At 36.0% G+C, this 27,064-nt stretch overlaps 2 protein-coding genes across 2 annotated transcripts in view; both read right to left on the reverse strand.

Moving 5' to 3' along the window:
• The window catches only part of LOC140755020 (G protein-activated inward rectifier potassium channel 3), a 502,832-nt gene that overhangs the window by 448,378 nt on the left and 27,390 nt on the right, over positions 1–27,064 (reverse strand). The gene's annotated exons all lie outside the window — the stretch shown is intronic.
• Positions 213–25,661, reverse strand: LOC140755034 (uncharacterized). The gene is made up of 7 exons (XM_073090208.1): positions 25,201–25,661; positions 11,630–11,967; positions 7,683–7,822; positions 5,336–5,511; positions 4,383–4,572; positions 2,083–3,960; positions 213–490 (listed from the first exon to the last, which is right to left on the reverse strand). Exons 1-7 carry the CDS (start codon positions 25,278–25,280, stop codon positions 380–382), a joined length of 2,913 nt encoding a protein of 970 aa, XP_072946309.1. The 5' UTR covers positions 25,281–25,661; the 3' UTR covers positions 213–379.

A 27,064-nucleotide genomic window follows, 5' to 3' on the forward strand; every position in this document is an offset into this window, starting at 1 on the left:
TTATTCTTGAACAAAGAAAGCTTTACAGATGGTACTGACTTAAAAATTAGTGCGTATGAAAATTATTTTATCAATTGCCTTAATATTAGTTTCTAAAAGTTATGGGATTCAAACTCCTCTTTTAAGAGGCATTATAACCATTAGGCTCTTTATATATACTTACAGTTACCTTACAAATTACAAATAGAATTTACAAATTAAATAACACTATATTCTTTAACATCAAAATATATTTCTCATCATTAATCTTATACATAATATTTACAGTACATATAATATTTACAATTATTTAATTGTATATCACAGATAGAATATAAAAATAACATCAAATCATTACACTTTTGTGATAAACATTAAGATTCCCAAAGTTGAAGCCCAGTTAGACACACACATCAGAAGCGTCACACACACACTGAAACACCCAGAAGAAGTAGAAAATAAGATAAATGAAGGGTTTTGACGCAAACGCCATGTTGACGGTTCCATTTACCTAGACAGAAAAAGGTTAATATATATTGATTTCCCATAAGCGAAGCACTAGAAAATAGGCAATAGTTTAGATATACTGTATTTAGATAAATAAAAGCCAAAACTAGGTATTGAAAAATCTCTAGGTGTTAATACTTTGTACGTCTATATTAAAATTTTTGAGGCTAAAAGCAGTAATTAAAAAGTAATTTTTCAATCAGAAAATATGATGTTCATGCACATAGAAAAACAGAAATACATAAAACTATTAATGTAGTTTAATTAAAAGCTGTTTAGATGAAACATAACAACTTTGAAGTTTATTGAATTTTACTATTAGTTATAATACATATACTATATAATAAGGCCTTTAAAATAAGATGTCTAAAATAGTAATAGTGAAAATTCAAGCTAAGCAACACAACACAAAAACAATGTTAATGCTAATTAACATTAGTGAATAAAACATAGGTAAGTTTAAATTAGTATCATTCCCGAATATTATGAAATACCCCGCCCGCACGTTTGATGTTTGCCACAAACTCCAAAACTCTACAAATATTTGGCTTGATCAAAAGCTGTGCTACACACTTGCAAACATACACGAACAAACTCAAACGATCTTCCACGCATTTGAATTTGTGAAGCTTTGCCAAGCATGCGGACGCAGCATATGTTTATTAGTAACAACAACAACAAAGAAACAACGGTATAAAATGATTACGTAAAGTTTAGATTAGTTTATACAGAAACAAGATTAGATTAAGAAAACTTAGATACAGTGCATGTGCGCTTAAAATAGACGTGCCCATACTTCACAACGATGTTGCAGTTCTAATGATAGTGGAAAAAGAAACAAAGAAACAAAACATTAAATACTAGAAGAGAAATAGATACAATTAAATATGGATGTATCTGGCGTATAGTCCGCGCTCAACTGCTAGTCCGCTTTGAAGTTGTTGCAAGCAGGTGTAGTCATACAATTGCTATGGTGACGCGATTGATTTCTATATTCAGAGCGGACTAGTAGTTTTACATGGACTATACCTACATATGTATCTTTGAAAGAAAAGCCAAATTTAATAATAAAGAATTGGTAGACTTTAAAGCGAATAAAATTAAAGTAGCCGTTACCAATATGATCTTAAAATACCTAGAATTTTGTTTCTTTTATGACTGTTATATTGTTTTAATTAACATTGCTTTAGTATAGATATGAATACATTTGCCCGCATAAGAACGTGTGATTCAATACTTGTTCGTTTTGAAAAAGTTACAATAACTCTGATTAAAATAATATCAAAAAGTCTGTCATCTATTGTTTGTTCATTTGTGTCTGTTCCTCGAATTATATACTCGTTGTATGTATGTCTGCTTGTTTGTCTATAAGTACTTATAGACAAATGAAATAATTTAAGTGTTTTATTCTTAGAATGGCAAACCATTTCATACTATATTCGAATTTCGTCATGGTTATGCGGATAAATGCAAACATAAAGTTATTTACACACGTCATTAGATATCTTCATTCTACACATCTATATTTCTATGAACAAGGCAATAATCATTAAAATACTGATTAAATTAAAAATGCTATGAGATGTATATAACCACCTGGTCTGGTTCAGAAGATAACTTAGTAGAACTTGATTCTAGTATTGTATTACTATGTTTTGTATTCTCTTTCTTATATTTCTTCATGACATCAGTACTTTCTGTAATGGATTCTGTACTATCTGTTACAGTTTCTGTACTTTCGGAATTTGTACTATCTTCTACATCTATAAAACTGGAAATCGCTTCTTCATTTTCTGTCGTACCTTCTAAATTATCTACACTATCGTCTTTATCTAAAATAATTGTGTAATTAGACACACGGTTTAAGAAATCTGAGATACCATCTGTAGTATCATCTACAGTATCTGAAGTACTATCTTCGGTAACATCGGTGTCACCATCTGTTTTAAAATATATGTTACCATTTATGCCAATATCTGTGTTAATATCTGTAGTACTATCTGTAGTACTATCTGTGTTGACATAAGAAGTATCCTTGTTATTGTCTGTACTTTTAATTTTGGTAATATCAGCATTATCATCGGTGTTAAGATATGTACCACCATCTATGTTAATATCTGTATTGCCATCCGTATTAATATCTGTAGTGTCATCTAGAGTAACATGTTCATTACCATCTCTATTTATATTGGAAATACCAGCATTGTTGCTGTATATGGTATCTTTGGTAACATCGGTATTATCATTTGAGTTGACATATGTATTACCGATTGTGCTGACATCTGTAGGAGAATCTTGAGTAATATCTGAAGTATCATCTATCTTAACGTCTGTAGTACCATCTTTGATAACGTCATTATTACCATATGTGCTTACATCTGCTGTATCAACCATGGTAACATCTGTATTACTATCCGTTTTGACGTTTTCAGTATCGTCGACGGTAATTTCTGTATTAAAATCTGCGCTACTATCTGTAGTTGTATCTGCACTACTATCTATGCTAACATCTGCTACATCGTCTAAGGTAACATCTTTAGTACCAGACGTAGTAACATCCATGTTATCGTCCGTAGTATCTAAAATAATATCCTTAGGGTCAAATAGCGTTTCATCGTTAAACATCGAAACTCCTTGTTCAGTACTGTATTTAGTATACTCATTAATATCTTTTGTAGCTGTAGCAGGAGATTCACTTCCACTAATTATGGGTTGAGTTTCTTTCTTGTATACAGTAGTTTGTATATCATTTTTATTTACCAAGTTAGATTCAGTTGTTAAATCGGTTTTGTTAGTTACGTTTAGATCCAGTGGATTTCTAGTAATAATATTACTTAAGTATGGTTTCTCGGTTACCAAAATATAATTACTAGTAGAAGTTGGTATTACAGACGTAGTGTTAAACTGTGTTGTATTTTTCATTAAAATTGCTTCATTTGAATGCAAGCCGTCACCAGAATTTAAACTATTTTTGTTAGTACCCAAGTATGTATGTAAAAGACCGTTCATGATTATTTCTAAGAGTAAACTTTCATTGAGATTTGTAATCATCGTATTATCTACCTCTGTTTCATTGAATTCACCCTTTTTTATTAGTTCTTCTTCAACGTAATGAGAAATTTCTTGCGAATAATTTTTAGGTGGACTCCAAGGGAACTTCGGATCAATTGGTATAAATCTTGTATCTACAGTTGTGGTTTCAATACTGACATTTGGTTTAGTAGATGTTGCAATTGAGGGAACTGTTTCATTTGCAATTTGATTAAAGTCTACAGCGTCTGTGAACATCTCGTCTTCTCTTATATTATTTGTGTCTTTAGTGTATTTAGCGATGGCTGGTCCAAGTACATTTTGCACATATGTATGAAGCTTCATACATTTATCTACAGTGTTAACGTCGTTCGAACTTCCCCAAATAATAAAGCCTGAAGCATTTGAGTTGTACAATGCTTTCAGCGCTGACGACAAGTCCGCCTGGAAATACAAATTATTAAAAATTAATCTTAGTTACTAATACTATTTTTATAACGTTGAAAATTTTGGGTCTTTATGATTTTGAACTATAATATAAGTAATTTAAGTAATAATTGTTTGGAATATTAGATGACAAAACGATTTTATTTGAAAACTAGAATAATTAGATTGCAATAGCGTCACTGCAATGATATACTTTTTTGACATGAACATCTATAATCCCAGATAAGACTAGAGTTGACTGCAGACGCTTCTAAGTTGGAACGCCGTGATAAAATTTGTCTCCCTACCCTTCAAACGAAACACAGCAGCGCTTACCACTACTGTTTTAGAAATAGTTATAATGGTGGTGCCTCCAGTGTCGAAACACAGGGTTCTACTACCTTTATATAAACCTCTTTGCCATAAAACAAAGATCTTACCTGGCTCAAATAGCCACCTTCTCTATAGCGGAACCAGAAGTAGGGAAGAACGGGTGAGGCCTTCCTCCTCACTCGGAGCGCCTCTCTCACTCTTCCTCTGATGAGGGCAGCCAGCTGATTTGACGAGAGGTCCCGGGAAGTGTACACTGATGGGAACAGCGCTGTGCTTTCGGCCCATAGCCAGTAGCTACTGAAAAGAGAGGATTTAAAATGAAGGCTGATATTACTATTGACTTATTTAGACGGTGAAATACCGTTTTCACCTCTTAGAGGAGACCTGTGCCCAGCAATGGGATAATAATGGGTTGACGATGTCTATAGACTTAGTTCATGGATATTTTAATATTAGTCTTTGCGTTTACAAATTATAATTAACAATTATGATTATAATTTTTCAATTAAAACACACACAATTTGTGTGTTACAGCCACCCACTAGGGTTCCCTGTGTCGTGGTTGCCATGGACACACATAGACAAACACCCAGAACCAGAAACAGAAATCTCAATTCATCATTTAGATATCTGTCTGGCCGGGGATCGAATCCGGGAGCCTTTGCGCGTCAGACCGGTATGGTGACCGCTCCGCCACGCGGGTCGTCAATGAGTAATAAAAACACGTTCTCAAGAGAAACTTTTGTATTTTAGAATTATTCTCTAAAATTATTGCATTAGATGTGCATATCATGGGGTGGAGGGTGCAATGAGATCCAGTAATGGTGTGAAATTTATTTCCTCTTTATTTCAGTGCACACGTAACGAAACTGTAACGTATGGTTTCCAAAAATGGCTATATGCCATAACTGATATGACCATGTCAACTGAGGACTATAGAAGAATAGAAGATGATCGCCAATTATGTAAGTCAGCTAACATCCAAAAGCTTCTCAGGAGTCGGACTCAGGGTTCTTTCTACCTTCTTACCTTCATACCTATCAATAAATATATTCCTTACTTATTATTCTCCTTCTTCACGTTGTCTGAACAATTCTCCACTAGATTATTTGAAGCCATGTTGAAGCAATATGGGAATCCGTAGTAACCCCATAATGCTTTTGGGCGCATCTGCTTCGCTATTGACAGTGTGGTCTGCATAAAGGCTCTTGCTGCGGTCTCGTAGCGCTGCTTCGCCTGGAAACATGGATGGAACGAGATAAATATGTGTATATATACATGTGAGTGAGAGAGATAGAGTATAAGCAATATAGATTGAAAGAGATCTATAGGTATGGTTTAAGCTAGGTTAGGTTGGAGTGAGAAACAACTTCGTGCCTATCTTATATGTTTGTAAATTCCTTTACAATTATAATTAATTTGATTTATAATATATAAGTAGCAAACGAGCTTTCCTGACCAGTGTATTCAACATAATCAACCTAAATAGGATTGGAACCCTACATGAGGTTAGACACAGATGCAAAGGACTAAGCTGGAATGCCTCATATAAAAGCTCCATTCCCACATCAGCATAGTAACGCTTATCTGTTGCTAATAGGCATAAATAGCATGCTCATAACATATGACTTTTTAGGGTTCCGTACCCAAAGGGTAAAAACCCTATTATTAAGACTCCGCTATCTGTCCGTCTGTCACGGGGCTCTATCTAGTGAACTGTAATAGATAGACATTTAAATTTTACAGGGTGTATATTTGGCGACCGCTATAACAACAACAAATGCTAAAAATATAACATAACACACATAAACATATAAGGTGTTTTTTTTTTGTTCACGAGGGGGAATCCTGCAAAGGTACCCGATGCCTTGGGAGCGACACAGGGTTATGTGGGACTCTTATCGCACTAAAACCCCCCCGGTGACCGTCCTCGGCGCTGCGTAGAGGACTCCGGGATCTCCAACGGAACGCAACCGGAGTCCTCTTAGCGCATTGCCCCGTCGGGCTCCGCCCAGGTGAGCTTATCGCTCACCGCACCGTCTAGTGCGTACGACGGTATGCAACCACACATACCGCCGTCCTTCCCGGGGCCGTTAAACATATAAAGTGGCTAGGATAGTCTATCCGATTCTCCTCTTTTTCTGAATGTAAGGAAAGGAACAAAATGATTTTCTTTTTATTTTTAGTAAATATTTTAGTTGAAATTCGGTAGAACATAATTTCGTATAGCCGATAACAGACATAAACGTATAGGATCAGTAGGATAGTCTGTGTAATTGTGATGTGACCTTATTCCGAATGTAAGGAAGGATTTTTTTAATTTGAGTATAAATTTTTAAGTGCGTCATGAATGGATGTTTAACGTAAACAAAAGAATTTTGATTAAGAAGATTAATTCTGAAATGATTATTAGATAATGAAATAGACTTGTATTATACCACATACTGTACCAAACAAAAACACCTACGTACAGTTACAGTCTTCATCATCATTATTATCACTATTATCATCATTAACCATTGTTGAGTAAGGGTCCCCTTTCACAGTGAGAAGGATTTAGGCTACAGTCAACCGAGCTGGTCATGTGCGGATTGGTAGACTTCACCATTAAGAACATTTTTAGAACTCTCAGATCTCTCTCAGAGGTTTTCTCAAAAATTTCCTTAACCATTATAGCAAGTGTCAAAGTAATTAAAGTTACAAAGTACCAGTCAACATGTGACCCTTTTAATCAAGATGTATATAAAGGGAACGGTGCCCCAATTGACGCGATTGCGCAATTAGACAAGCACAAGATTTGATACTCATCTCCTAATGATGCTGTGTAATTAAGGTCTATGAGTTTCGTAAAGCAAATTAATTCCTAGAAGATATTGTCCTATTATTCGTTTAAAGGGACATTACTTTGTTATATGACAAATTGGGAAATAGAAATTTAAAGAATATTAATAGGGAATAAAATTTAAAAGTGTCATGAATTATCACCGTAATTAATTTTTATGTTATTGCTATTTTTTTGTAGATTTCTTCTAGAGACAATCACCACACCTACATATTTTTGCGTTATAGCAGTGTTAATCGTTACTATGTACAGGTTTGTAGGGAAACATAATAAAGGAGAAATATAATAATACTTATACAAAACAATGAAAGTGAATCCTCAGAAGTAGCAACGCATCATTTAGATAAGAATCTAGTCCTACCTGGTGTTTACAGATATTTACACGCTAAAAATCATCATATTGAACACAGTTTACATTAATAAAATAATTCGCCAAGTACGATTCGAACTCGCACATGGAGGCTTCTCTGCCACCAAATGTTCATAATTTTTAGACTAATACTAACCCTCCGCTGTCTGTCTGTCTGTCTTCATCACGAAAAATCTGTTTATTTCTCTATCATACCTCTGCCTGAATCCACTCCTTGGGCCACCACCAATGCAGCTTCTTCTCTATCTCATAAGACACGTCCTTGTAGGGTACAAGAACACCAAAGTTCTGCCGGAAGATAGGCCTCCAGGACTCGAAGTCTATTATCCCCACTCCTGAAATTATAAAAAAATGATCATCATAATTTAGCACTACATTCATTACTATGAAAACGCTCAGACGGGATTCCAGAAATATAATATATTCTTCCATAATCATCAATATTTACAATAATACATCTTTATCCAATGCAATAATAAGTATATCATATCTGCATTATAAAAGACATTGCAAATTTAGTTGGCAATTTATACCATCCTTTAAACATTTTAGAGGTCAGTAATGGGCTGACAACCTATTTAATCATTTGAAATCAAATTTAATATAACTATTATTAGATACATTAGTATGTAAAAACTGACAATAGTTTATTAGCAATAGCGAATGACAATTTGCCGTAAATTAAATAAGAACTTTATATAAGCTGATTGTTCAAATAAATATATATGTTGATTGACCGTTTCATTGATTATTAATACGCAGTAAAATATTTGAGTTAAGGTGTTGCACAAGGATCAACTGTAGGACCACTTTTTTATCTGCCAACAATATATTAGTTAAAATATTAAATTAACATCGTTAAGTATCTAAATAAAAAAAACTTACTACCTACATGATACATATGTACATAATTCAATACATAATTGCTATGCGTGATCTCATTGAGTAATGAATTCATGAGAACATTTAATTTCCGCCTTTATACAAACAGATAATTTATATCTTTCAATGATACACAGATTCATGGTGAATTGTCATTGATGATATATAAAGTGATGTATATAATATGAATACACTTCAATAAAACTTTGTCTTGTGTGATTTGAAAATATTATACAATAGATCCGGTAAAAGCGTTTTCATACTAAGTTATTAAGTATTAAAAAGATATAATTAATTGCCTTTGTTATTTTCTGGGCTCCAATCATCTAGTATCCATTATTGTCCCACTGCTGGACACGGGTTATGGAATGAGAGCGGTCTAGGCCATGGACCATAACGCTCAGTGCGGATTGGTAGACTTCACACATCTTTGGATTTTTTCTAAAATACTGAGGTATGTAGATTTAATTGCCGTTTTTTGCAAGTGGTAATCAATTTCTAATACGCACTTTAATACGAAAAATCGGTACCTGTCCAGTATTCGAACCTTGAACCTCAGCACGAACTTTTCTACCACCCCCTACTATAGCATGGTACTACCATACGATAGAAGTACGAAACAAGATTACAGCCCACTTGACGGTAAGTGGTCACTGCCGCCCTTGGACATCTGTTACAAACTCCATAAAACAGGCTATCCACCTGAAACCGACCACAGGTGCCTGGGACCACTCCTAAGGACTAAGATATCATATGCACCGTTAAATCTTTACTCGCATATCGCTCACCAAATGGTAATGAAACAAGTCCTTTACTCTGTTTACTAATAGAACAATTAAGCCTGTTAGCACCATTTAGCGACTAATTAGTATGAATTGTTACGTCGAGAATCGAACCCGCATGCAATCTGACCTTGTTTAAGGTTGCTCTAACACCTACACTATGATTTATGTAAGAGATATAAATCTTTGTTTTTATTTATGTTATAGCTTTGTTTAGGTACAATTATTTAGCTTCCGCTGTCTGTTCGTCTGTTTGTCTGTTACAAGGCTCTATTTCTGGAACCGTAATGGATCGACACTTAATTTTTTAAGAGACTATGTGTAACGGTGGCCGCTATATCAAATACTTAAAATAAAAATAGCTTGAAAATAAATTCGGGTCGTCATACAGGATACCGCAATTTTCACAATGCATCTAATATGGCTGCTATGATAATAAGTACTAAAAATGCGTACTAATATTATAAATCCGAAAGTAACTTGGCTGTATGACAGAGTTTTCCTCTTTATAATATTAGTATAGATTAGCATGCATTTTTTTCAAATCAGTTTCGCAATATTTATTTACGAATGATTGGACTTTGAATCGTGCAGTGTTGTGAAACAAGATCCGCGTTACATAATCTGTAACCTACATAGCCGCTTCCTCGGTAAAGTTAGTGTTACAATGTTTACTGATAACTTAATGCAGGGTTGAAATCAAATAAAAAATATTTTATTCAAAGTAGATGCTTTACAGAACTCTTTTTGTGCGTCAATACTCGTATGTCTACCACCACTCCGCAAGGTGTTTCGTTTCGGGAAGAAGCTGCGAAAGGAACTCCATTACACACATATTTTAAAAATAATAATGTCTACGACGATAAACTTAATCTAATGGAACATATGGAGATGGAGGTATTTCAGTCCACACCATTTTATCTGCCATATAATCGCTTAGTTTGTAATTTGGAACTCGTCCTCCCATTCGGGGGTCCGAGCTTCAAATCCCATGCATGCTGTCTTTTCAAAGTACGCGTATTAAAAAAATATTAGCACTTTCTTAAATTATGAAAGAAAACATCGTGAAGAAAGTACACGCTTGGGAGTTTTAAAATAGTTCTCATGGATGTGTGAAGTCTACCAATACGCACTTGGCCAGCGCGGTGAACTATGGCCTAAAAACACTCTGAGAGGAGTTCCTCGCCCAGCAGTGGCATACTCATAGGTTGATTGATTTAAGTTGAATGATTGGACTTTGGATCGTGCATTGTTATGAAACGAGATCCGCGTTACATAATCTGCAACCTACATAGCCACTTCCTCGGTAAAGTTAGTGTTACAATGTTTACTGATAACTTAGTGCAGGGTTGAAATCAAATAAAAAATATTTTATTCAAAGTAGATGCTTTACAGAACTCTTTTTGTGCGTCAATACTCGTATGTCTACCACCACTCCGCAAGGTGTTTCGTTTCGGGAAGAAGCTGCGAAAGGAACTCCATTACACACATATTTTAAAAATAATAATGTCTACGACGATAAACTTAATCTAATGGAACATATGGAGATGGAGGTATTTCAGTCCACACCATTTTATCTGCCATATAATCGCTTAGTTTGTAATTTGGAACTCGTCCTCCCATTCGGGGGTCCGAGCTTCAAATCCCATGCATGCTGTCTTTTCAAAGTACGCGTATTAAAAAAATATTAGCACTTTCTTAAATTATGAAAGAAAACATCGTGAAGAAAGTACACGCTTGGGAGTTTTAAAATAGTTCTCATGGATGTGTGAAGTCTACCAATACGCACTTGGCCAGCGCGGTGAACTATGGCCTAAAAACACTCTGAGAGGAGTTCCTCGCCCAGCAGTGGGACACTCACAGGTTGATTGATTTAAGTTGAATGATTGGACTTTGGATCGTGCAGTGTTATGAAACGAGATCCGCGTTACATAATCTGCAACCGACATAACTACTTCCTCGGCAATACAATATTACAATGTTTACTAATAACTTATTGCAGTTAGAAACTAGGCCTCTTATTCGAGGTTCTAGGTTCAAATCCCATTCCGTCACCTCTAACTATTTTTTATAAAATACGAGTAGCAGACGAGCATGCATCCCTAATGGTAAGTTGCTACTGCCGCCCATGAACATCGGTAATCAACCCTAGATAAGATTACTTTTCTACCTGAGGTCGGCCACAGATGTGCCGCTATCCCTGTAAGTAAGTAGTTATTACCTTCCATGGACAGCTGTAACCAACACCATATACTCGTTACACCATAAACAGCTACATAAAGCGGACCACAGTTATATTACCTTTTTAGGGCTAAAATGTTCGCCTCATATGTCACCTAGCATACACACATTTCCACCCAAATAACCAGAACTGCTATACGGTAGAAACAGGACCAGTGTCTTCTATGGCTCCTCATTCGAGCAGTATCCTACCACCTTTCAGACTAAACATATTTGCTATTGTTGCCAAACACTTACCGTTGAAATCCTTATCCGGAATACTTTGCTCCATGGACACCCTGAAGTCATCCAGGTGTAGATTAATATCCCCTTCCTGTGGGACCCCTCCGTTCCTGAACTTCAGCTCGCCACTCGACTCGTTCTTCAGCAACGCCGGGAACAACCCTGGATCGTACAGGATCGTGATGCTGTCCCCCCGGAAGCTGTCGTCCTTATTCTGGATGATCCCAAACTCTTCTAGGTTGAAAGGGATCTTCTTGGACTTGCACTGCATTGTGGGGACGTTCCAGTAGACCCGGAACGGTCTTTTGAACTCCCGGGGAGGGTCTTCTGGCATCTCGATCACGTAGTAGTTGCTGGAATTGGAAAAAGAATATTAAAGCCAAGGTAGAACTCTCTGTTGTTGTCTCCAGCGCCACCACTACACCTATTTCTGCCTAATAACAGCAGTGTTAAGCGCTGCTGTGTTCTGGTTTAAAGGATGTAAGGGGACGTACTTATCCGAGGCTTTTTAACTTAGTCCTCAAAGTTAGCGGCGCATCGGTGCCTGACCTCAGTTAGGAATATAATCTTATCTGGGGTTGACTATAAAGGTCCATGGGCGACAGTAGCCACTTACCATCAGATGTACTGAGTGGTCATCCCCATTTTGATATACGGAGATTGCAGCTGACCTGAGGGTACCTGTGAGGTACGGACCTCTTTCTATGTTACGGTGTCCGCACAACTATTATTAGGAAAAAATAACCCACACCGTCACATAGGAGTGACATGATCAAAGGTCATTAACCCTTTGACATTAAATTTATAAATGGCATTAATCTTTATAACATTTCTCGTTTAAGTACTCTTTGTTAATAAAATTATAATTATTAATACAATAAGTCATAAATATTATTTTCATAACTTAAAATGGTGTAATAGGGCTTTAAATGCTCACTATATTCGAAAATAATGTTATTTTCACCGAATCCTAATTTAAACTAATTCCAACATTTTGTTAAAAAGCTTGCATGACGTCATTCAACACTACTAACACACAAAAATTCTCTGTGTCATCTTATAACAAACACAGATGAGTATCCTATACACCTAGGTGTAAAAAATACCCAGCTATAAAAAATAAAAAAAAACACAATTCAGCTATTTGTATGACCGGGATTGAACCCGGAACCCATTGCGGGTCAGACCGGTATAGACTACATGTAGCAAGTCTTCATGAATAAGTACTACACTTTATTATTATTTTATATTTATTCAGTGATAGTCTAGAGGTTTGAAATTCAACCTCCAAAATTCAAATCCCAGGCACTTAACTTTATATTTTTTAGAAATGGGCATGATGACAAATTTTGAAGTCCCCTTTTATAATATAGGCACATGTCTACTGATTCCAAAAATCGTTATTTCGGCTATAAATTCAGTATTAACGGAAATATTAGCACTTTTAAAACAAATTTTGAATTAAGCGCGAAAGCGCTCATGGGTGTCATGGCGTCCGCGAGTGACGTCACGCTTCAATATCCCATAGAAAAGTTCAAGCAATACGGTGACACGCCAAACAAAATGACGTCATTTCGCCCCGATTTGCGTTTTAGACAAGATGGCCGACTGCATTATTTTATAATTTTATTTTATTGAAAATAAAATGAATCCTAAAGTTTTTGTTAAAACTGGGCTATTTCTGTAAATGCTTTCAACATATTGTTTTTAAGTAAATCATTTATTCTTCGATTTTTTAATATTGTCATCATGCCCATTATGTGCATATTTGATATGAGTTATCACTTGCTTTAAAAATGAAGGAAAACATCGCGAGGAAACCTGCGTACCTAAGAAATCATAAAAAAAATTCAAAGGTATGTGAAATCTACCAATACGCACTTGGCCAGCGCGGTGGACTATGGCCTAATCCTTCTCATTGTGTGAGGAGACCTGTGCCCAAAAGTGCGGTAGTAGTGGGTAGATGATGATGGCTTAAATCCCTCTCACTCTGAGAGGAGACCCGTGCCCAGCAGTGGACAGTAATGAATTAACGGCAATACTTTAATACTTATCACTCTCGCCCACACTAAGCTTGTTTGCTTAACATTATTTGCACTAAACTTATTATTATCATTTGCTAGTTTAATCTATAAAACGAGTTTGTCAAAGTTTATTTAGTTTATCATTTCAACATACATCGTATATGGAGCAACAACGTTTTTTTTTTATATAATATAGGAGTAGCAGACGAGCATGCAGTCCACCTGATGGTATGTGGCTACTGCCGCCCATGGACATCTGTAATCAACCCTAGATAGGATTAAATATTCCTACCTGAGGTCGGTCACAGATGCGCCGCTACCCCTGAGGACTAAGCAAGAACGCCTCGGAAAAGTATGTCTCCCTTACCACACCCTTCAAAACGGAACACAACAGCGCCTAACACTGCTGTTATTAAGCAGAAATAGGTGTGGCGGTGGTGCCGCCGGAGTAGAACCACAAAGGGTTCTACCACCTTTATTTTATTATGCCTAGTGATGATAAATTAATTTGTAATGGTCAATACCACACATAAAAATCAGTAAGATGGTAGAACACTTTGTCGTTCTACTCCGGCGGCACCACAAGCACTCTTATTTTTGGCTAATTAAGCAAACAGCGATAAGCTGTTGTGTTCTGGTTTGAAGATTGTGGTGAGCGAGACATACTTTTTCGAGGCATTCCAGCTTATTCCTAACGGCTATACTGTGGCCTCAACTAATTTTATCTGGTGTGATTACAGGTGACTATGGACGGTACTAACCACTTACCATCAGGTGGACTGCATACTCGTCTGTTACTCCAATATTATAAAAAAAATGTTGTTCAAAAAAGTTCTGTAAATAATCTACTTTGAATAAAAATTGAATTGATTTTATTATATTACTTAAGAACGTTACTACAGAGATTCAATAGAGATTTAAATTATGTGGTATTTACCAAGAATTAAAACCACAAGTTACTACCACACAATGCAGTCCTTGGCATTGTTCAAGGCGGAACCATCAATTGCTATGCGATGCGTACGCAGGATTTTGTATATATTTTAACGATTATAATGCTTATTGTGACACACCCTTAACAGAGAGACATATACCATCGCCGACTTATTTGTAGACCTTTTAATGGTACACAATACTGTAGAACATTATTTTGATCTATGTGGTAGGGTTCAGCCAGCGTTTGCAATATAAGCACAAAAATTGTGTTCATTTATGACATCACATAGAAACCTGTAAAAATATCAGGGTTTTTCTACTATATTATGCATGTATTATACATACAAATGCTCCTCTTGAATCACTCGGTCTATTAAAAAAACTGCATCAAAATCCGTAACGTAGTTTTAAAGATTTAAGCGAACATGGGGACAGACAGCGAGAAGCGACTTTGTTTTATACTGTGTAGTGATGTCGTTCAAAAAGAGTCCTGTAAAGAATCTACTTTGAACAAACTATTTTTGATTTCATTTGATTTGATTCTTTGAATTACTACAGTGATCCGACACAGATTTAAATTCTGTCGCATAGTCCGCGGCAAACTTCTAGTCCGCTGAAGTTGTTGCGTGTAGGTTTAGTTAGCATATACTCCGTAACGTAAGGGCACACTAACGCAGCTATGTGCCCGTGAGCGAGAGCAGCGGAGGGTGCCGGGGATCCCGCACTGTCTTCGTCCCGCTAATATCTACAATTTGCTGTTGCGACACGACCCGTTTCTGTATTCGGAGCGGACTAGCAGTTTGGCGCGGACTTTACCAAGAACTAAAACCACAAGTTACAGCCACAATGCAGTCCTTGACATTGTTGAAGGCGGAACCATCAATTACTATGCGATCCGTACGCGCAGGTTTTTGTACGAATGGGAATTGTTCGGTTGAACGCGGACTGACTTTTAAACTTTGCTTTCTTTTTTTCGAAATAGACATGAGAATGAATTATGATTGACTAGTTTATGCCCGCGGCTTCGCTTGCATTTAAAAGATTCGTACCTTTATTGGAACGACAGTGGCACCATCTGGCGAAAACAACAACTTTGCTAAAGATCATCACTTGATCAAATGCATAGTTTACGATTCAATCCTCACTAATATCGATTAAAATTATCGATATTTTGGTCCATAATCCTATGTCCGTCCGTTCTCGGGTCTCAAACTATCTTTGTACAAAATTTCATTAAAATCGGTTCAGTGGTTTAGGCGTGAAGAAGAGACAACCAGACAGACAGACAGAGTTACTTTCGGATTTATAATATTAGTAAGGACTTCTGTCGGGTTCTGGGTTCAGTTCCCGGTGTGGCAGCTACAATACTTGTGTGTGTCCCGTGATATGCAAGATCGAAAGTGAGTTTATACACTCCTAAGATGTGAGTCATATTAATTCGTGATCCTACGGCGCACTACTAACCCGATGTATATATTTTTTTTATTGATTTTACTAGGAAAATATTCAAATATATTTTTCATATTTAGATCAACGCCATCCTGATATAAAAGGAAATAATAAATTTACAGTTTGAGTGTTTTTATCTCCGTTTTTTTTTATAATATAGGAGTAGCAGACGAGCATGCAGTCCACCTGATGGTAAGTGGCTACTGCCGTCCATGGACATCTGTAATCAACCCCAGATAGGATTAGATATTCCTACCTGAGGTCGGCCACAGATGCGCCGCTACCCCTGAGGACTAAGCTGCAATGCCTCGGAAAAGTCTGTCTCCCTTACCACACCCTTCATTATATCTATTCATGTCACACTCAACATATTATTCAAGTAAACAGTTTAATAAATAAACATTTGCACATAAAATTAAATCTCTATAAAAAAGTACACAATGCCGTGAAACATTTTTGAAAAATATTGAATAATGTGTTAGTAACAAGTTAATCGTATTTTTGTATTGAATAACAAGTTATATTTAAGGTCAATGAACTTTTAACTCTAGATTACCTCACTATTAAATATGAGCATTGTTAGCCTAGAGATACGAATATCCGACTCCCACGCTAAAACTAGTATTAGTAGTAGTAGTGGAAAAAATAGAGTCGAATAGCCTACAGTCCACCACATGGTAAGTGGCTACTGCCGTTCATGGACATCTGCAATCAACCCCAGGTTGTTTTTGTATTGGTTTTTACAAAAATAACTGTTTTGATATTGACTCTAAAATATAATTTATTAAATAATTGACATAAACATAATTAATAATTGTAATAGTAACCATAATATTATATTTGCATGCTTTTTAGCAAAATAAGAGATCATTGTATTGATTGAACACCTATTGCTTATTATGTTATTTATAACCTTATTTGCAAATAAAGACTGATTTGATTTGATTTGTTTACGTATTTGCCTATACATTTCCATACAACGGACCTAGCGGACTATATTGAAATGTATGGGAAATACCTAAACAAATACACAAACAGTCAATATTGTTAAAACGTAAAAACTCATACTAAAGGTACAGAACGCAGCACACTACAGTAATAACGGAAAAGGGTAATCTTAAAATTCTTCAGCGTAAACATAATTTATTATAGGACCTAAAGGAGGAGCGACGTATGGAGGAGTCAAGATAAACTAGATATCATCAATATTGACCAGTAAAACCGGTTGTATCAGTAATCTTGAGCAATGTCGAACAATAAGCAATCTGTACTTCCGTATGTGCCATGAATGAGTATGTCATTGTGTATGAATTTAAACATGTGACGACCCGCGTGGCGGAGCGGTCACCATACCGGTCTGACGCGCAGAGGGTCCCGGGTTCGATCCCCGGCCTTAGATATCTGAATGATGAATTTAGATTTCTGTTTCTGGGTCTGGGTGTTTGTGTATTTGTCTCTGTGTGTCCATGGCACCCACGACACATGGAATCCTAGTGTGGGGCTGTGAGTGTAGAAAGCTTTATGGAGTCTATATCGCTGCTTTTTGTCCGTGATGAACCAATTTCCGAAGTGGTCGATTGTTGACGTTCAAAAAGAATTCTATAAAGAATCTATAAATTCTATAAAGAAGAAAGAAAGAAAAAAATGAATGTGGTAGAACCCTGTGAGGTTCGACTTCGACGGCAGCACCGCCACATCTGCCTAATAACAGCTGTGTTAAGCGCTGCTGTGTTCTGGTTTGAAGGGTGTGGCGGTGGTCATAATTCTCCGAGGCATTGCAGCTTAGTCCTTAGGGGTAGCGGCGCATTTGCGGCCGATTTGAGGTAGATCTAATCTCGTCTGGAGTTGATTACAGAGATGAGCGGCAGCAGCCACTTACCATCAGATGGACTGGACGCTCGTCTGCTACTCTTATGTTAAAAAGAACTTATTCTGAGCGGAGACTGACGCCCAGCTATGGGATAATAAGTACTACGTACTGATGACAAATTCTACTAGCCTTTACGTAATAACTAAGTAAACACTTAGTCACAATTCATTCAACGTAATTTTGTGACATACAAACTTTCCTACGTATAACGATAAGTATTTACGGTAAACTTGTTTATTTCGTAAGTTATGTGAATCATTGTAACTGAGTAGGTAACTTTGCTTCATTTCAGCTAAATTCAGATTAATACGGAAATAGAAATGCAATATAATAATTAAGTGAACAACAAACAATGAAAATAGGTACAATTAGTATATAATGTGAATGAAAGTAAATTTTATTTTCGTAAAAATGGACCGTTTCCTTTGGTTTGCCATTTAGCACTACTATCTAATTAATTAATTTAATCCTTTATTACTATTATTACTATTTTAGTGGCACAAAATAATAAATTGTTTATATATTCCTTATAATTTCTGATTTGGCCAGCTAATCGGGCGTAAAAATCATATTGTATAATTAATAAATTAATATTTATAAACTTAATGTTTGGAAAGTAAATTTCAAAGTAGCTGATACATAGCTCTTCTTTTAACGTACCACAAATAGCTAAAATCATACCCACATTCAGTTCATAAATAAATCACAAACGAGCATAGTTAAACACACAAACAGACTTCACTCCCCATTAATGTTAACGCCATATTCTAGGGATGTGAAAAAATATCGATATATCGATAAAGTGATATTTTTAATTGGAGATGTAACTTCTCGCTACTCGTCAAGAGATGGCAAAGGAGAAAATGAGATGGGAAAGAGATGTTCACTTTAGCAGGGAGATCTCCCGCCGGGCTAGGTGATGCCCAGGTAGCGGCCGTGCTCCAACAGTCTCAGTTTGGAACTTGTATATATGCAAGATGTTTAGAAAACTTCGATAGCGTGATTCAGAATACTCGTGGCGCCATCTTTTTACGAATAGCGGCAAGTCGCCACAGATATATCGATACAAAATATTCAATATCAAAAATTGTATAAAAAGCTATATAGGAAGATAGGAAGGAACAAACAAAAAACTTTATTGTGTATGTTTTGTTTGTTTTGCATTGAGTGTGTGTTTCTGTGTGCGGTACTTTCTAATTTAGCCTTTATCCGACTTCAATCTCGTGATTTTTTTGACTTTATTCTAATTCAAAATTCACATTTCACGACGACATAATTCATTTTTCTAATTTTGCATAAGAAAAAGGAATACTTTGTAAATTCAAATAATACAGGTATATATTGTATAAAAAACATCAATATTATTGAGTTACTTTAAACATCATTATTTTAAAAACCAAATATTTTGAAAATTTTACCGATTATCGATATTTTTTCTTCGATATATCGACGACGATGTCGATATTTTTTCTCGATATATCGACACCGATATCGATTTTTTTCACTTTACACATCCCTACCATATCAGTGATATCTATATTTTTATTTATGTCTATAATGTACCGATATTTTTTCACATCCCTACCATATTCCCTGGGAATCGGCTTACAAGCAATGCGATAACGCGTTCCTGTGACCTACTTCGCTGTTCTGAAGCCAATGTTTACACACTCAATATTTTCTTGAGTTTACTTGCTTCAAGCTTATTGCGTCACTTTAGATAGACGTAGATAAATTCGTTTTATGTTTCTGTAAAACTGCTATCTATATACCTCTTGATTTTTTAAACCGACTTTAAAAAAGGAGGAGGTTTCTCAATTCGACCGTGTTATCCTTTTTAATTTTTTTATGTTTGTTCGGGGATAACTTCGTCGTGTATGAACCGATTTTGATTTATTACTTCAATTAAAAAAAAATAACAAAAAGTAGAACCGACTTCTATGTCACTGCAAAGTAAAAAATAATTTAAATAAATGTTGGTTTAGTTCATATTTCTGAGGTCGGCGCTCATATTGAAAACGCTGTTTATGCCGTTATCCAACGAATTATATTGAGCGCCGACTTTAGAACTATGTACTAATCGAGCATGTAGTTCTCCTGGTAAGTCGTCACTGCCGCCCATAGACGTTTCAGAAACCCTCAGTATAGAACAAAAGTCTACCGCGGAAGAGTGCTATTATCGTACCCGTGGTCCCGACAAAGGGCGTCCAGACGAACACCGTGGGATTTTTGCCAGTAGAAGTCTGGTATATCTGCGGGTGCAGTTGAGAGAGAGCCATAACGGGTTTCCCCACGAAAAAAAGGGGGTCGACCTGAGGCCGATTACAGATGTTTTGCCACTTCTGTGAAATAAGTTGTCGTCAACCCATTCCTGTCTCACTGCTGGGCACGAGTCTCCTCTTAGAATGAGAAGGATTAGGTCATAGTCCACCGCGCTGCCTAAGTTTGGGTAGACTTCATATATCTAGGTGAACTTTTTTTTTAAGATCTCCCAGGTATGCAGGTTTCACGCTGTTTTCCTTCGCCGTTTAAGCAAGTGATAATTAATTGCTAATTACTAATACGCACATAACTTCGAAAAATCGGCTCAAAGCTCTTGAAAAATTGTTATTATACATACTATACATGTCCGTGTACTTTTTATATTTGTGTGTGTACTATATATGTACCTACGTATAATGTTTATGTATGTGTGATATATATGATTATGTACACACATGATCAAGTGGATTTTGAACCCTACAGTGTTGAAATACGAGATGCAAAACAATACTGTTTACATCGGTTGCGTAGCAACGCTTCTGTAAACAAAACTAATCTAGATTTATGAAACTCTACTCCTTAGGCGACAAGTGGTTTATTTACTAAGTCGCTAAATGTTTTTATTGCAAATATTTATTTCTAAATGTTTAAGACCGATAAGAAGTGTGTGACGTTACGTGGGTACGGGTTCAATCCCGGCCAAGCAAATACCTAAATGATGATTAAGATTTCTGTTTTAGATCTGTGTGCTTGTGTGCTCGTCTTTGTGTGTCTATGGCACCCATGTCACAGGAAAATTCTATTGTGGAACTATTGCACAATGTATCAAACTCTATAAGACTGAAAATATATCGAACGAGTGGTCTTAATGGTAAAGTTTTGTATTCTTTGTTAACGTTCCTATAGTTTTATGGGACAGCCAAAACAAATAAGCTAATAAAAATACATACAATACTTAAACATGTGAACAGAAAAACAACAAAGGATTAAAAGTATGCTATTTAATATCCGTTTCTGAGAAAGATCCAACTTTTTGATAACAATAAACTATAGTGTCGCGGTAATTCTAGAAATTCTACGAATTCTCATATAAATTTAATTCATTTAGCGTAAATACTGGTGTGTTTTTTTATAATATAAGAGCAGCATACGAGCATGCAGTCCACCTGATGGTAAGTGGGCACTGCCGACCACAACTGTAATAAACCCTTGATAGGATTGTATATTCCTACCTTAAGTCAGCTAAAGATACGCTGCTACCCCTGAGAATAAAGCTGGAACACCTCGGAAAAGTATGTCTTTCTTACCACACCTTCAAACCAGAACACAGCGGCGCTTAATACTGCTGTTATAAGAAACAGGTGTGGCGGTGGTGCTGCCCGAGTCGAACAACAAAGGGTTCTACCACTGTTTGCGTACATACCCTCATATACTTAATAATGATATCTGATATGCGTATTCTAACGGATTTTGAACCATGTTTTATGACGTGTGTAAATTTAAAAAGGGCTTCAGAAGTCATTGACAGTAGGTATTGTAAATCAAGCGTGCTGCCAACATGAACAAAGACTTGGCTGTTTCTATAATTAACCAGTTTTTATTGGCAGGTCATTGAGGCCGGATTCCAGTATCTAATTTGTTACTCTGGGCTTTTTGGGCCCTGCTCGGTGAAGGTGGTAGAATCTTTTGTGGTTCGACTCCGGCGGCACCACCGCCACTCCTATTTCTACCTAATAACAGCAGTGTTAGGCGCTGCTGTTCTGGTTTGAAAGGTGTGGTAAGGGAGACATACTTTTCCGAGGTGTTCAGGCGTAGTCCTCAGGGGTAACGGCGCATCTGTGGCCGACCTCAGATAGAATTTTGATCTTATCTGGGATTTACTACTGGGGTTGGCTATGGGCGGCAGTAGCCACCTTCAAGTGGACTGCGTGTTCGTTTCCTACTTCCATATTATAAAAAATATGTCCACTTAGCGACACACGATAGCATTTTTACGTGATATCGTACACATTAATGACTCATCTCTATTTTATTCTGTTTCCATAGAAATCTGCTTGAAGTGGTTATTTTTCCATTAGTTGATGTTTAAAAGGACTCCTGTTTAAATTTAAATTGAATAAAGGCCGTGAAGAGAAAATGGATAAGTTATTGTGCGTTTGAAGAACAGAACTCTTCGTGTTTCGTCTCCACAAGCACTACCGTCACACTTATTTCTGCCTAATCACAGCAGTATTCAGCGGTGGTTTATAAAGTGTTTAAGGGTGTGGTAAAGGAGACATACTTATCTGAGGTGTTAACAACAGTGTAGGGCTGCTAAGTTCCGGTTTGAAGAGTGTGGTAAGGGAGACCTACTTTTCCGAGGCGTTCCAGCTTAGTCCTCAGGGGTAGCGGCGCATCTGTGGCCGACCTCAGGTAGGAATATCTAATCCTATCTGGGGTTGATTATAGATGTCAATGGGCGGCAGTAGCCACTTAGCGCCATGACTGCATGGTTGTGTGCTTGTTCAATACTATTTATGAGAAACTAGCTGACCCGGCAAACGTTGTGTTGCCATATAAATAAAAAAATGTTAAGGGTGAATAACCCTTAATAATCACTTAGGGGTATGAAAAACAGATAGTACCCGATTCTCAGACCTACTGAATATGCATATAAAATTTGGTGAAAATCGGTAAAGCCGTTTCGGAGGAGTACAGTAACTAACATTGTGACACGAGAATTTTATATATAAGATATAGATTTTTCAGTAGGTACATACTTAAGCTGATGTAGTATTTTATGCAAAGGTTAAAAGTGTTGAAGTAGAAATTTATTTTTCACAATATCAATATAGAATCTAGTGAAGTGCAGGGGTGGGAAGTGTAAGGGTGGGTGTGGGGTTGATTTATTATCGGGGAGCGAGTTCTAGTTCGCTAAAAATAGCCCAGGGTTTCGATAAAATCTGAACAATATTATTGTAGAGGGAAATGTCGAGTTTTATTTTCTAGAACTTGCTGAACATACTTCTTTTTTAGATAAATGTAAAGCAAGATACTGGAGCTAATGTTTTATTAATTATACGTAAAAATGATGGCATTAAAAAAAAGAGAAAAACAGTATAATTACCTATTATTAAAAAAAAACAAAGACACACCCACTGAGTTTCTTACCGGATCTTCTCAGTAGAGGTCGCGTTCCGATCCGGTAGTAGTTTAAGAAAATATTGTAACTGACAATTTGTAAGTGCCGCCGTTGGCCTATACAAAATAAATAAATATATTTCATTTCATTTCGAACTTGAATGAAGTCGGTTAAAAAGGGTATGCAATATTATTTTAGGTGGTTACTACCGCTTAATTCTCTGCCAAATAAAAATATGATAGCTCTATTTGAAGTTGATTTAATACGTCCAGGGCTAAAACGGAACGCCAGGAATATTCAAGAATCAAACACTTAGATTCAGTCTGAAATCGAATCGTTAAAGGTATGCCTCACCGGGGATCGACCTTAGTCCCCTATCCTGCCAATATTATAAGTCGGTGTCCACCCGTTACTGTCCTACTGTTGGGCACGGGTCTCCTATCAGAGTGAAATAGGGTTAAGGCCATTGTCCACCACGGTAGCCAAGTGCGAATTGGTAGAGTCATACCTTAAAGATATTTTTTAAAAACTCTCATGCTTATAGGTATCCTAATGATTTTCTGTACCATTAAAGCAAAAATAATCAATTTCTAACACTGACATAATATCAGAACCTGAAGGTGGTAGAACCCTTTGTGTTTCGACTCAGTGAGCACCACCGCCACATCTATTTCTGCTTAATAACAGCAGTGTTAAGCGCTGCTGTGTTCTGGTTTGACGGGTGTGGTAAAGGAGGCATACTTTTCCGAGGCGTTCCAGCTTAGTCCTCAAGAGTAGCGGCGCATCTGTGGCCAACCTCAAGTAGGAATATCTAATCCTATTCGGGGTTGATTACAGATGTCCATGGGCGGTAGTAGCCACTTTCCATCAGGTGGACTGCATGCTCGTCTGCTACTCTTATATTATATATAAAAAATAAAAAATCAGACATGTCTGGGTTCGAACCTTGGACGTCTACACTGCAGCAGAATTTCATACCACTCGCCTATATAGGTTACCATCAATTTTACTTTCGTATTTTACTGCATAATACTTACATTAGTATACCCCACCTATATGTCATCATCATCATCAACCCATTACTGTCCCACTGCTGGGCACGGGTCTCCTCTCAGAATGAGAAGGATTAGGCCATAGTCCACCGCGCTGGCCAAGTGCGTATTGGTAGACTTCACATACCTTTAAGATTTTTTTTTTTTTTATAAATCTCTCAGGTATGCAGGTTTCCTCACGATGTTTTCCTTCACCGTTTAAGCAAGTGATAATTAATTTTTAATACGCACATAAATTTGAAAATCAGAGGTGCGTGCCTGGGATTTGAACCTCGGACCCCTCGATCGAGAGGCCGCGTTTCTTAACCACTAGGCTATCACTGCTTTTTTACCTATATGTACACGTTCATTAAAAACTAATTATCTGCATGTGACTTAAGGGCTATACCACACCTTCCGAAGTAGGAAATACGACAAAAACGTTTTACAGATTATATTCCGTTTGACACATAGACATCTTCTACATATATCTTTATTTATAACTTAAATCGCCTTTATATGGTGAGTTTCATATTTACACACAATTAAATTAAATATAAACTTTATATTTAACATAAAAAATAAGATGTATTTAATAAAAAAAAAATAGCTCTAAAATTGAAAAAAAAATTGAAAAATAGCTCAGTTTGAGAAAAATATCCATTACAAATAATTCTATTCAAATTTAAAAATGAGTGTATTTGAAAAATATTTTTTTTATTATTGTCCCGTAAATGCTGACATACCTCTTAAATTCATATGCTTTCACACATAATGTAGAGTCGTTACCAGTATAAATCTTATTCTCTATTATCATCTTATTCGAATAAATATGATCCGATCTCATATGACAGTGAACAAGGACCTTTACGAGCTTAAGTGTATTAACTTACCTTGTGTCATCACACTTAACCGCATATTGGGTCAAGATAATGAACAACAGAAACTTCATCATCACACACGATGGAGTCATAAATGCAATATATCACTTCACTAAAACTAAATAATCTTTGCCTTAATTAAAATTAAAAAGTTAAAAAAAATAATAATCTGTTTCAAATTTGCCTAAAATTTAAACAGATAAAAAAGTTCGTTTTACGCATAGTCCACGTTTGAATTACAATAACACTTCACTCACAAAAATATTTAAACACTTTAAAAAAGAATTAATTATCTGTTACGGCTTAATAAATCGATTAAAAAAAATATTTATATTCTGTCGCGACTTTGCTTTGCCTAAAATTCATTAAAAGTCACAGATAAAAAAGTTTCGCATAGTCCGCGTAGCATTGACCTTTGAATTAGGCATAGCTTGAACGTTTTCCCGCCAATTGTAACGTCTGTCACGACACACGCCGCGCTGCGACTCAGCTTATAACTTCGTTCGTACGTATTAAATACTACGCTATAGGGCTGTGCGAATTACAGATAATTTCGTAATTATAGGTAGGTACTATTTTTTTTTTATTTAATTTATTGTGTTTCGCACTAGATATGTATTTGGTAGTAATTGCGCAAGCTTTAATATCATAAATTTAAACAGCATTAGTTAACTCGAGGCACGGCAGTGCCGCCGCCAAGTCGTGCCATAAAAAAGTGGCACGGCCGTACCATTTTTTCTCGAAGAAATTCGGGCCATTTTTGACTCTCTTTAACTTCATTGTATATATTATATTATAGTAAAGTCTAATTCATGGAAATGTTTAAAAGTCACTTATTACGATAGGTAGTACAAATTTGAACATTCAATTTTTTTGTCGTAATAGTACCTGTACATCTTACTTATATATATTTAAAGATACATTACACATTTTCCGGGTAAAATATTAATTATACAGGAAAATTTCTGTCGATTAAGTGTATGGGTTTTACGTTTAAGTTTTATTACTATAATACCAGTAATTTTAAACCACAGAGGCATAAACAAACATTTCAAATGAACTTATTTTTGGAACCAAATTCCTTATCGCGTGATGCAGTAGGAGTTGAATATAGAATGATCACGTAAGGTAAAAACGTTATTTTTCTTTACTTTATGTATGAGACTCCATACTTCAGGGAGGTCAACTAATAACTCTATTAAACGAAGACATCGTCATTCATTTTTCTAATTTGAGACAGTGTCTCAGAAATGATACTAAAAAGGTGGAAATAATAAATTCAGTAGTTCGATGCGCGAACAAAGCAATCCACCAAACTCTATCATTTTATTTATATAGATTTCTTCAGTGGTTTTTCAAAGTATTTTTTCTGCAATATAGAATTAAAGACTGTAGTTTTAAAAATATCTTTTATTCACATATAATATTCATTTGACGATGGTGCCTCCGATGTAGAACCACCTCGGGTTCTTCCATCATAATAAAATAAAGAAGCCAATATGTCGTTTATATTATATTTATGTAAACTCGTTATTCCTGAAAGACTATTCTATATAAAAAAGATTCAATAACAACTCTTATTTATTTTCTCTGATAATCCATTCTATGGTATGTTATTCTCTAAACAATATAATATTATTTCCTTATTTCATTTATATAATTTCCTGCTAGATTGTAACTCACCAGCAATTAAATATCCTCTTAATAACATAATTGATATATACATATAAAAAATGTACCCTTACATTCGTGTTTAGTTAAGACTCGGTAAGCGGCAACCCTATAACTTAGGCAGACACTCCAGCTACTCACATCGCATATAACCATTATTGGAAATATATTACTTACGTGTAGTGAATACCTGTTTACATTGAAT

Source organism: Epargyreus clarus, unplaced genomic scaffold (genome assembly GCF_041222505.1).
Source record: "Epargyreus clarus isolate Ecla_fem2 unplaced genomic scaffold, WU_Ecla_fem_2.2 ptg000032l, whole genome shotgun sequence".
Lineage (NCBI taxonomy): Eukaryota > Metazoa > Arthropoda > Insecta > Lepidoptera > Hesperiidae > Epargyreus > Epargyreus clarus.